Source organism: Chamaea fasciata, unplaced genomic scaffold, assembly GCF_029207755.1.
Source record: "Chamaea fasciata isolate MVZ Bird 193981 ecotype frontalis unplaced genomic scaffold, bChaFas1.0.hap1 SCAF_6, whole genome shotgun sequence".
Classification (NCBI taxonomy): domain Eukaryota; kingdom Metazoa; phylum Chordata; class Aves; order Passeriformes; family Sylviidae; genus Chamaea; species Chamaea fasciata.
This window is the reverse complement of record NW_027094091.1, coordinates 5,488,392-5,500,846: the sequence shown is the minus strand read 5'-3', so window position 1 is coordinate 5,500,846 and position 12,455 is coordinate 5,488,392. Positions and strand designations below refer to the sequence as shown.

The 12,455-nt window shown below is 44.5% G+C and overlaps 1 protein-coding gene across 4 annotated transcripts in view; it reads left to right on the top strand.

The window, feature by feature from the left end:
• The window catches only part of FGFR3 (fibroblast growth factor receptor 3), a 54,586-nt gene that overhangs the window by 28,451 nt on the left and 13,680 nt on the right, over positions 1–12,455 (top strand). For 2 of the 4 annotated variants that reach the window (XM_066185306.1, XM_066185303.1), the window contains exons 4-7: positions 3,278–3,447; positions 7,935–8,058; positions 8,490–8,680; positions 11,934–12,084. In XM_066185306.1, coding sequence (XP_066041403.1) covers positions 3,278–3,447; positions 7,935–8,058; positions 8,490–8,680; positions 11,934–12,084 — 636 coding nt within the window. The remainder of the gene's footprint in view (positions 1–3,277; positions 3,448–7,934; positions 8,059–8,489; positions 8,681–11,933; positions 12,085–12,455) is intronic. The other 2 variants (XM_066185307.1, XM_066185308.1) reach the window with 1 other exon arrangement.

The following is a 12,455-nucleotide window of genomic DNA, read 5'->3' as shown; positions in this document are numbered from 1 at the left end:
TGTTTGCGGGTCCCTTTTTTTTTTTTTTTTTTTTTTTTCCTTCACACCTGCACATGCAAAACCATTGCTGGTAATTAATTTAGAGAGAGCTGGTCTAGAAAATTTTCCTGTCTTTCATCCTTCCTCTTTTCCCGCTCCCAAAACTCTCTGGAGCTTTGCAAGCTTTGCTTGAAAAGAGTTAGCAACATTTTTCAGCCCCTTAAAAAGTGGTAATGAAAGGACTCGGAGGGCAGAGCAAAGCAAAAGCAGGGATGTTTTGTTCGCTGCTCCTGCAAGTGAGAACAAAGGCACTGTTTTCAATGTGTAGATGCTTTCTTCCAGTTCCAGTTTGACTGGAGAGCAATGCCCTGTTTGAGTCTTGGCACAATTATCCAGGGGTGCCCAGCCCTGGCAAGCCCTGAATCTCACAGAAGAGCACCCAAACGAGGGAAAGCACTCAGGGAAGAAGTCTTGTCTAATTGCAGGAGGCAGGAGCAAATCCTGCCTTTGCTCCATATGGAGAATATCCCCAGCTGGAAACTTTCCTGGGCTCCATCTTGCTCCTCTCTTATGTCTGATAGCAAAATCCTCCTTGGCTTCAGTGACAACATTTGCAGCCAATAGGTTGATGGATCTCCTGTGAGATTCAAACTCATCTTTTGAGTGAAAAAATGTGATAAAACATCACCCTGCAGCACATGTTATGTAAAAGGGAAGAGCCCCAAAAAGCAGAAGGAAGAACCTGGTCTTGGCCATGTGATGTAATTACACCTCAGTGCCTAGATAATTTTCACCAACACCATAAAAAGGGGTTTATTGTGGGCAGATATGTTAATCAAACAACAAACAGCAGGTTATTTGGCTGCCCTCCATGGCGGTGGCAAAAGGGGACTTTTCCATCCATTCCTGACCTTTGTGCCATACCTCTCCCCTGTAGCCCTGTTAATAACCTCTTGTAATGTCCCCAGAAAATCAGGATGCATTGCCAGAAGGAAGCATTTGGCCAGGAAATGGCCCGGGCTTCAGAAACCAAGGACCAGACAACTCCCAGCATGGTTTCTGAAGCCCTCTACTCTCCAGCCTTCCCAGTGCCACGCCAAGCGTCCTCTGCATTCTCTCCCCTGCTGCTACCTGGGGATTTGCCCAGTCTTTGCTTAGTTTCTGCCCTTCCTTCATGCTGTAACATCGTTATCCTTTTACCATCAAGACCTGTTCTTCCTTTAGTGGTTGCATCCACTCTCCTAATGTTTTTTGGAATATTCCCCATTTTTGTGCAGTTCTACCATTTGGAATGGTAGGTGGCTGCGTGATGTCCCATTTGAGCTCATTTTTATCATGCAGTGCTTCGTGCCTCCTGGATGTGTGTTCACAGCAAAGTTTGTAGCTGGGATTTTCCAGGACCATGGGAACTGTGGGGATTCCTCCTTTTGCTGATGTTTGTGCCAGCTATGCTCCTGCTGGATCCGGTGCTATCCTGGCAAGAAAAGGGCCTTGAGCAGTTTCGTTATTTGAAAAAGGAGGCGTACACAGGATGGGTGAGCACAGATCCCTCTGATAGGCATCACATTGTTGTGCAAGGCAGGCTGAGGGCAGATGCAAACCCTCAGTGCTGGATTTCCCTCCCTGGGATGGCGGTACTGAGGCACCTACTACATCCAGCGATCCCACTGCAGAGGTGGGAAAGCAGCTGGGACATGAGGCGTGCCCGGCGTCACTGTCTCTAGCACATGGAGGGGCATCCTGGATGGAGCTCCTGACATCCAGCTCCTCACAGACTTTGCAAGGAGGGGGAAACGTGAGGAGAGTGTTGGCAGGTGCTAAAAACCAGTGGGTGCTGCATGGATTGCCTTGGCTGAGCTGTATGATCTTTCCTGCAATATCCTTGGAGCTGGAATGCAGCAGGGAGCCTGCATGGGCACGCTGGGGACTTAGTCCAGGGTGGGGTCAATCACTGATTTACCTGGAATTGCAATGGGATGGGTATCATGCAGCCAAATTCATCAGGGCTAAGGAGTGCTGGAGAAAGGGAGCAGCTCCCATGCATCTCAGAGGGATGCAACAAGAGGGAAAACTTCGTACAGCCTTGTCAGTAAGGGGAAAGAGATTACAGGGGCTTCAGAGTAGCACTGAGATGGGGCTGTGATGCTGGGTGGTGTTTCTGAGCATTGTCACCACTGCAGGAGAGGCCAGCAGCAAGGCTTTCCCAACAGCTTTGGTGGCCATTGTGTTCTCCAAGGCAGTTCTTGGAGGACCAGTGCCCTCAGTTTGTCTTGGCCAGAAGTGCACATACCTCTGCAACTGGTGCTCCATGTCTGAGAGTTTTTCCTACCCAACTGGAGGAGATGCCATTTACACTCTTTGCCCTCTTTCTTGCTGTTTTGCAGCCCAGATGCTGCCTGCCCACATCCCCCTTTGGCCTTGTGTGGAGCACAGATCTGGGGGGCTGGATGTGGCCCTGATGTGGCAGGGGAAGCACAGTCTGTGCAGCTCTGTAGTGTTTCCTTTAGCAGAAATGAAAGTTTGGGAGGCTTTTTTTAAAAACTTTTTCTTTCTTCCCAGTGTAACGAGTTTGCCGCTGCTGCTGCCTTAATTTGGAGTTAATATGTAATGTTTGTAACACAGCCAAGGAACTGTACTTGAGGCAGATTATAAAAAGTATCTCATGCTAACACTGGTGTTTTAAAATTTATCCCTGTTCAAAGGTAACATGAATCTTTAAAACTAAAATCACTCGTACTTAAAGAACATAAACATGATAAACCAGTTTGGCACTGGGGCGTTTTTTTCTTTCCTTCCCTTAAGGAGGCTACACTACATTTGTACTCACTGAGGAGGAACATTTTCCAGTGCACTCAGCTCATACTTTTTCTCTGCTCCCTTGCTGGCCCATCAACATTCTTTTACAGTTCTAACATCTTTCTGCTGTTTATGCTTCGTGGCTACTAATGTCCCAAAGGTACATCTGTATCTTTTTACATGCTGGGGCCAGATTCTCATCCTGATCTGGGATCACTCCACTTGTTGATTTAAAAGCAGCCACTTCAGATTTATACTGGCATTACCAAGACAAGAACCTGGTCATGAACCTTTCATCACAAAACTGAAATGCAAACACCCTCTCTATGTGTATGAGAGTCATTTAGCTGGAAAGCATTTCTGTGTCATTTATCTTAACTGCAGCAGGTAGCAATTTAACTGTCAATCTGCACATGCCAAAGACTCCTCAAGTGCATCTGCTCACCAGCTGATACCCTGTGTGGCAGAAAGGGGCCTTTCAGCTTGATTTTTCCTTTCTCAGGTGTCCCCTTCTGGACCCGGCCAGATAAGATGGAGAAGAAGCTGCTGGCAGTTCCCGCCGCCAACACTGTTCGCTTCCGATGTCCGGCGGGGGGAAACCCAACTCCTTCCATCTACTGGCTGAAAAATGGCAAGGAGTTCAAAGGGGAGCACAGGATTGGGGGCATTAAGGTAAGGTCTTGCTTTGGATCTCGGTTTTTTATTATTTCTACCAACTAGAAAATTATATTGCACAGTGATTAACGTGGGTAGTTTTAAGAGCACTGTCCTGACTGAGCAGAAATGAAGGTGGTTCTTGCACTCTTAGGAATTGCTTGCCCCCTAAGTGTTAAAAAGGACTGCTGTCCTTTGGGATCAAAGGCTAATTCCCTCTAAGTTTGTCTATAGTGGTCATTCAGGGCGTAGGTAAAAATGGGGCTGGGTTTATGGTTGCATTGTGAACCTGAAAAAGCAGGAGCAGAAACCTCTGTCCTAATTTCTGGAGATGAGCCCAGTGCATTGAGATGTGTTGGACCAAGCCATAGCTACTCCCAGCTTTCAAAGAAAACCTATTCAGTGTCCTTTGAAGGTATGGGAAAGACCTCACCAAAGAGCTGGATCATCATGCTGGTAGTCATTAACATTCTTGTGGTATAAATCACTGACCCTTGGTCAAGTGTTGGATTCCCTTGTAGCCAGAGTAATAGCATCTGCTCCTTGGCTGCTTTCTTCTCCCTGCTTCCTTTCTACCATGAGATGTTGTGGAAAATGCTCTGGCTCATCTTTACAGATAGAGCTCAGGGACACACAACTCCACTGCAGTCAAATTATTTAATTAGCCAGAAGTCTCTGTGCTACTTTACATGATGAATTATGGCAGGATTTTAAAAGGAAAATCAGCTTTTCTAAGATTTTGGTGCTGTTGTTACTACTTTATCCCCTTGAGGTCACAGTCAGACTCTTTTTCTGGTTTTATTTGGGGACAATAAAATTGCGGCAGCTGATTTTAGCAAAATCCTCATAGCAGGGAGGACTCTTGAGCAGCAACCTTTCCCTGCACTCTGCCAGCCCTGACATATCCCTGGACTCTGCTGCTAAGGAGGGAAAGGTGCCTTGTAGGAAGGCACCTTCATCAGTACTCAGAATAGCTGTGTGCTGATGCCTGCCACATCCGTAGTGTTTTGAAAGGGGACTGGGCATGCAAAGCCTGCTATGCTCCAGAAACCAGAGAAGGATTCAAAAAAAGTCCTCCCTCCCTCCCCACAGTTTTGGGCTGTTTCTTTCCTGTTAGCTCAGACCTGTTCCTGAAAGAGCCTTTTGTGATGGCTTCAGTGAAGCCTTTAAAGCTCCTTCCTCAGTCCTGTGCCTGCTCCAGCCTGGATGAGGCCGAGAACACGCTCAGGTTTGGATCTTCTGAAGAGCCATGGAGGGTAAAGAAGTGGGGAGGCAACTCCTGAGGGTAAACTGCTCTTCAGCAGATGACATTCACAAACCGTGAGCATCTTTTACTAATTGCAGGCTCTAAGGATCATCCTGAAGTGTTTTCAGGCTTGCATGCGCCATTCCAACAGCTTTTTACTAAACTGTGTCACATCAGCTACGCTAAATTATACCTGCAGGAAAAAAAATCTAAAGCTGAAAGCAATTCCCCTACCCACTTTCCAGCAGTTTTAATCTATCTTTGAGTTTAAATTGACATGTTTCATCCTCTGAAACACAGTAGTGAGTCTTTGGCATCGCTATGCTTTGTTTCTCTGGGGGCACCTTCCAGCAACAAGTCAAAGCTTAAAAGAGCTATTGAAGGCAATGTCAGGACAATTACAGGAAGATTGGTTTAAGCTCTCTATCTGTCTAGGTGTAGTTCTTTGTCCTGTTCTTGATATAAAGACATCTTTCTCTGTAATTTTCCTTCCTTTATTTGCTTGCTTTTGGTCATGAGCCACAGTTAGGTATAAGTAATCTAGTGTAAATCTCATCCAATATAAATATACTGATAGATATCAGCTGAGATTTGAACCAGAAAAGGAGATTGAAAACCTGCTCGGTATCTCATGTATTTAAGATCTAAATTCCCTGTTACAACTTAACTTCATAACAGGATTAGGCAGCTTGAAAAGAATGGGCAAGATCCAGATCTGGCAGAGTTTGGTTGGCTTGCTTCATCTCAAGATCTGGTCTTAACCCAGAAATTGTTGAGCTGGGAATGTTCTCATTTGTTTTCAGTCTGTGAAAGAGTTTAAATGTTGACTGTGAGAAGTCTGTTGTCAGCAAATGAAAGCTGACCACTCTTCCACATCTGCCCTTTGCACATGGCATTTAGACCCATGTGACTGCCTGGTGTAAATCCTGCAAGAGAGAAGGGTGAGTGTTGAAAACATGATGGGCAGGCTAACCTGGTTTTGTTAGAGTTCATCCTTAACTGGTAAAGAAAAGAAATTCATATGACTTATCATATGAAATTTCCCAAAGAGCATTAATGGTTAAATCCGTGTTGGAATCTCTAATATCGTAAGCCTGTGAGTGTTAAATGACCTTAGAAGGGAAGATTGAGGGGGAGGGGAGATGGAGGATTATCCCTTCCCCAGACCATTGCACTGACTTGCATACCAGTCTGGCAAACACGAGGTTCCAAGTGTGTCTGCAAATGTTTGTTTCACACGGAGCCAAGAATGACAACACCAAACAAACCAGAGGGATTTCCAGTATCTCACCCACTTGATTAATGCCTGCACTAAGTCACTTCATGTTTCTAGTGTTTTATCAAGTGCAGTGACTATCCTAACATGAGAATTATTATCTTTTGCCAAAGGTTTTCAAAACTAAAAATGTCTTGCTAAGTTTCCAAACAAGTTCTGCCTCATGGGTCTGTGCCCCCAGGTTCATTATTCTGAGTCCAAAGTTCCCATCACAAACCTGACAAAGAGAAGTTCTTTGAAAGTGCATCCTTAGTAGAACACCTAATTTGGACCTGGTTTTAGAATACAGGTCAGACTAGGGAGTCATCCATGTGTCTGGAGCCCCATTTCCTTGGAGTAGTAGCTCCTAGGGGTTCCAGATGCAAATGTTTTGCAACGCTGAAAAGCAGATTTAAAGAAGCCTTTAGACACAACTATGAGACAAGCCAGTATGGAAATGAGCCACTGAACAGCCACAAATTTGCATTGAAACTTCCGTGACAGTCTGGTATGTTCAGCTGTGGGCTTGGGGTCCAGGCTCTCTGTTCTTAGAGCTTCTCTTACTCTGTAATTGCCACATGGTTACAGAGATGCAGCAAGGGGGATGTTGCTTTACAAAAGGTGAGATGTTGGTTCTGCTTCTTCATTGAGCTCCTCCATTTGTGCCGTGCTGGGTGGGCAGAGGTGCAGTCAGAGCTGATCACACATCTGCCACAGCTGAGATGTCTGTACAAAATGTTTGGACACACCTCCTGTTACCGCTGCTCTGAAATCAAAAGAAACGCCATATTCAGCGTTCTCTGAAAAATGGGGTGCTCAGCAGTGCTGTTTTCAGGCTGCAGAGGTCTACACATCGTTAAAATGACATTTGCTTGCTTATCTTGCAACTAAGCTGTCTAGTCCTATGGTTTTAAACCTGCTCCTTGCAAAGTTCTGGCTTTGATTGCAACTTGGCCCTTTTACGGAACGCATGTGGATGCAATTTATGTGTAGCAAAAGAGGTTAAATGACTTCATATTTGAGTTCACCTGCTGCAGCAAGAAATACCCAGGAGCAATTACACCCTTGTTTTTTCCATCAGCCCTTGAGATTCTATGGTGCAGCGTTATTGTAAATCTCCTGCTTCTGTGTCCTTGGGGTCACCTTCAAAATGTTTAATAAAGTTAAATGTTCTGCTTTGGGCGGCAGAAGGCATCAAATTATTATCCAGAGATTTGGAGAACTTTCATATGCTATGCACCCTGAAGTCATTTTTGTTACTGTTGGTTGCTTTCTGTATTAATTCAAGCTTTACTTTCCATATCCATTATTTCCTTTATAATCATTAGAAACAAACATTCTAGCTGAGATCACAGGGCAGCAGGTCAGGGTGGAGTCTTGGGTTGTGCTTTCCCTTCTGCTGCTGAACCACCATCAGCTCTGGACATGAGCCACATCCAGAAAACCAACTAGTATAAAACTCAGTGCCAAAACAGAAGGACTGACCAAGCATCCTAGGGACCAGATTTGAGGCTGGACATGTTTGCTTCTGGTTTTTGGAGGGAATTTAGGGGACTAACTCATTTGGAGAAACCTGTTTCTGTTCAGACAGATGCTGTAACCTGTTGCCTCCATAGCGCACACATTTTAAAATATAGATCAGAATATTAAAATACATAAAATACATAAAATATAGATCCTGTGTGATGCCTACTGAAGTGGTTATTCTAATGAGAGGTGCCACATTCAGCTGTCAGTTCGCTTTGTTACTGTGATTATTGTGGAAAGATATAGAAGTCCCCATTGAAATCTCAGTGTGTTACATTGTGTTGCATCATTTTTGCATTGGTCTTAATTGGCCTTTTCTCATTAAGACTTTAATGACTCTTGTAGACGGGTCCTTGTGATGTTCAGGCTTCTTCTAGGGTCTGAGTGTGTGGAAGCTCAGTGATTGTTCACTGGTTTGAAAGGCCTGGTGATGATGGTGCTTGACCACGAGCTTGATGGTTTGATTTCTTCTTCCAGTTGCGGCACCAGCAGTGGAGCCTGGTGATGGAGAGCGTTGTTCCGTCAGATCGAGGGAATTACACCTGTGTCGTGGAGAACAAATACGGCAACATCAGGCACACCTACCAGCTTGATGTGTTAGGTGAGGTTTCACTGTTTGCCCTCAGCAGCTGATCTGTGGCGATGTTGAATAGCTGTGTGATGGGATATGGGAAGCAGAAGCTTGGTTTCTTTCCCAAAGCATTTGGATCGTGTGTCCTCTAAAACCAACAACGAGCTTCTTTTTGGCCACTGATTGGGGCTTACATCTGTGATCAGTAAATTACTTAGTGGGTCTGAAGGGGGCCCAGAGAAGGAATGGCAGGGCTGAAATGCCTCCTCCCTTCCCAGGTGGTTCTTCCCTGTTTGCCTTGAGAAGCCCTGAGTAGAGCAGTGATCAGGACATCCATGGGGGACAAACCTAGTTGTACCATCTCCCTTGAAAAGCCAGAAGATTAATGTTTCAGAGTAGAATACTTACTGGGGAAAAATAAGACAAGTAAATTAGGATTTCTCCTCTTTTCTGTTTTCCAGAAAGGTCACCCCACCGACCAATCCTGCAAGCAGGGCTCCCTGCCAACCAGACTGTGGTGGTAGGGAGCAATGTGGAGTTTCACTGCAAGGTCTACAGCGATGCCCAGCCTCACATCCAGTGGCTGAAACATGTGGAAGTCAATGGCAGCAAATATGGACCCGATGGGACCCCGTATGTCACAGTGCTGAAGGTTGGTACATGTTCCTCCTTCTCACCCTCAGGGCACTCCTGCTGTAAGCCTGCCCAGTGGAGTACTCTGCTTTTTGGAGGGGACACAGCAAAAATGTCCTGAAATCGATATTCCAAACTCTTCTGTTTGCCAGAGATAACACTGCTACTGTGGTGGCACTGATAAGCAAAGTTGTAAGAGCTGAGGCAATTGTGAGAAATGCAGCATAATGAAAGAGCTGTCAGATTGCATTTGACTTAAAATTGTAAAAATACCCTCTTTTTTTACAGCTTCAATGGAGGTATTTTCAGGGTTTATTAAAACAAAAGTCTCCCAACTAAAACACATTCTTCCTTTCCAAGTAAGCACATTGCAGTGTGCACATACCAAGTAATGCTGAACTACCAGCACCTGAGAACCAGCATTATCTTGTTGCAGCCACTAAATTTGTGAACATTGCTATTATCAATACTCAGAAAAGCCTTTTTTGTTTTAATTGAGTAAAAAGTACATAGTAAGACTTTACTTTCTTAAAATGCTTTTTTGAAAGGCAAGTTTCAGATTACAGCCATAAAAAAGCCAGAGGATTTGGTTCCCCTCAACTAATGTAAATATAAAAGTAGGGAATAGGGAGTGAGGAGCACATTTGATTTCTAAAATACTTTAAATAAAAAAATAGTAAAGGCATCATGTAGTGGTGTATATTAAAATATCTAGGGCCTAGTGGAGTTTTTCTGGCTCCACAGTTACTGCTGAAAGCAGATTTTGTCTCTGCAGCTTCAAGCTGAGGCTGTCCTGTGCTTGGACATTCCCTATGCACATCCTGATGCACACACCCTTCTTCTCTTTGTGTGAAGTTTAAAAAAAAACAGCCACTTATCAGACAGTATCTACAAAACTGTAATGCAGCCAGATACATTATAATAAAAGCCAGAGACCCTGGAAATAATTACACAGATTGAAATAACAGATTGGTTGGAAGAAATGGTTGGAGACAGTTCTTCAGGACTGGCAACATGTGCTTCTCGCGAGCTTAGAAAACTTTTTATTTCTCGCCACCTCTCCAAATGTGTTTGGATTATGCATATTTGAATTTCCCCCTGGTTTCACAGCCCAGTACCAAGCTCTGAATAGCTGGTTGTGTCACATGCCATCCCATATAGTCTCTGAGCTCTGTGTGTGGTCCCCGTGGGATAAAGTGCTACCTTTTGGAAGTTTGCAGGGCGGCTGCGAACAGTGCCTTGTGTCACAAGCACAAGCCCCCATTTTGCCGTGGCAAAGAACATATAAATAGTCCGTATAAATGGAGTTTTAAAATTAAGTTGGAGCGGCACCGGGGTGGGTAGGTAATTAGAATTGCCAAATACCTTCTCTTCTGTGGACGGCAAAGGCTCCACATTCCTCGAAGGGGAGCAGAGGCAGGCGTTTGAAAGCACAAGTTTTGTTTGGTTTTATGTTTTTTTGCTGAATAGGACCAGCACACGTCTATTTACTACTTCTGGTTAATCAGGAATGCTTTGAATTGTATTAATGCCGGCATCAGCGCTGGGGCACGGAGCATTTCCATTTTGGGATGCATCTTTTGTGCGCCAGTACTGGGCCTCCACAGAGCTGTGTCAGGCCCAGCTTTGCAGGGATTTTTTTTTTTCTTTTCCTTTTGAAATGTGGTGTGCTTGTTTTTTACAAGTAAAGATGTGATAAAATGATCTTGCTGTCATCTCAGGACTGGTCCATTAGCTTTATGGACTTGTTTCCCTCGTGCCATGCAGTGCTGCTGCCTTGCCCCAGCATCCTGGCAGGAGCAGGGTGCTGTTAGCAGCCCCAGGACTGCTCTCTCCTGCCCCGGGCTGTGCTGCCTGCAGGGAGATAAGGCTTTTTTTATCAACCTGCCCTTCCCTCCTGCTTTCAGGAGATTTTTGTGGAGTGTAGGAGCTGCTGTAGGGCAGTTTAGTTATGGTGAATATCCCAGTCTCCATTGCAGCAAGGGAGACAGAGAGGTGCCCAGCGTGTGAAATTCTGCCCCCCACATCTAAAGGGGGGAGGGCGGGTGTCAAACCCCACCCGAGTCCAGATGGATAAGTTGAATGCTGTACTTTCAAACCATTTTTTGAACAGCCTGACAAACCCAAGCCATCACCTGCATCAGTTCCTGAAAGCCTGGGCTAATTTGTGATCAAAGAAAACCCCGTTTTCTTTGCAGAAGAGCACTAAATGCATTCCAGTTACAGAGAGGGGCTGGCAACACTGTGCCCAAGGTTTGTCAAAGGCTAAATTGTACATTCTGCATTGAGACATGCCCGGTTTAATTATAAACAAGGCAGCAACAGCAGGCAGGCACGTTTTTCCCCACTAGTCAGGGCAGACAGATTTGCACGTAAGCCTTAGAGATGAGCTCAGGTCAAAACTGGTGGTGTTTGTCATCAGACATGGTCGCTGGGGCTCTTCTCTGGTGCCTCCTCTGGATTCAGTTCCTAATAACCTATCAGAGCTGGCTGCCCTGATGATTTTAATGAGCTGCAAGTCATATTGGCAGGATCAGTCTTGGAAATGGAAGGCATCAAGACTGGGCTGGAGAGCATAACACCAAAACAGAGAAGAGAGTTGCTTTATTTTCATTTCCAGAACTGAAGCTTCTTCTGAGGCCACTTAAAACAGTTATGCATTTTCAGCCAAAATAAAAACAACTGTTTAATGTTTAGGGAAAAAGCTGATGTGCTGTTGTGGCAGCACAGAAGAAGAGAAATAAACCCATTGCTTAAAAGTCTGAAGTTTGTTTGATTTATATACACCACTTTATTTAGTAAAGAAGAGGCTCCTATAAGCAGTGGAAAAAATTACAGCTAATTTCTGAAAGGCAAAGTCAGCAGCGAGTTTCAGACCGCCACTGCTTATATTTTGTTTCCAAATTCTATTTTGGAATCTGATAATTGAAACAGTATTTGCTGAGCCGGGTTGCAAACACAAATCTCTGCTTAAGCCTTTTCTCTGGTGCTCCTGTCTGAGGAGTTACTTAGAAACCATAGAGCCTTTGATTGCTGTCAGATGGAGAAGGGGCAAAACTGGTCTGTTTTAAAAAAGAAGGGAAGGGAGCTCACCTGCACGTGGTTTGGGGGCCAAAGGCAACTTCTCTTCACCCAGATCCTGGGTTAGGTGTCTCACCACAGGGTGAGCTGGGGATGTCACCACAGCCATGCGCAGTCAATCCTAGCTGATGTAGGTGCGATGCAGCTATTGTTTGGTTTACTGAAGTTCAGGTTTCTGTCTATTCCTGCAGTCTTGGATCAGTAAAAACGCTGAAGCCGATGCTAACCTAAATCTGTTCAATGTGACAGAACAAGATGAAGGAGAATATCTGTGTAGAGCCAACAATTTCGTAGGCATAGCCGAAAAGCCATTTTGGCTCCACATTCGCAAACCAAAACCAGGTAAACCACAGACTCTGTCCCAAGGCCCTGGCAACTGCAAGAATGAGCTATAACATTTTTAAGAATCTAGTGATTAAAATTACTATTCATTTTGTATTATACCCTGTCAACTGACGCTGAATGGCTTTATCTTATTTTCTTGCTATTTTTTTTTTTAACAAGACTGTAACGCCTATACAGCAATTGCCATGGAAAAATTCCCACAATAAAATGACTGTCAAATTTTGCTATCAACTCTTCATACTTTTATTCCTTTCCTTTCCTTTCCTTACAATTGAGTGCTGATAACAGAATTGCATGTTAATGACCTGTGATGTTCCAAGCTCTGGAAAACCAAACTGTTTTGAGTTTTTCACCTACGAAACTGAATT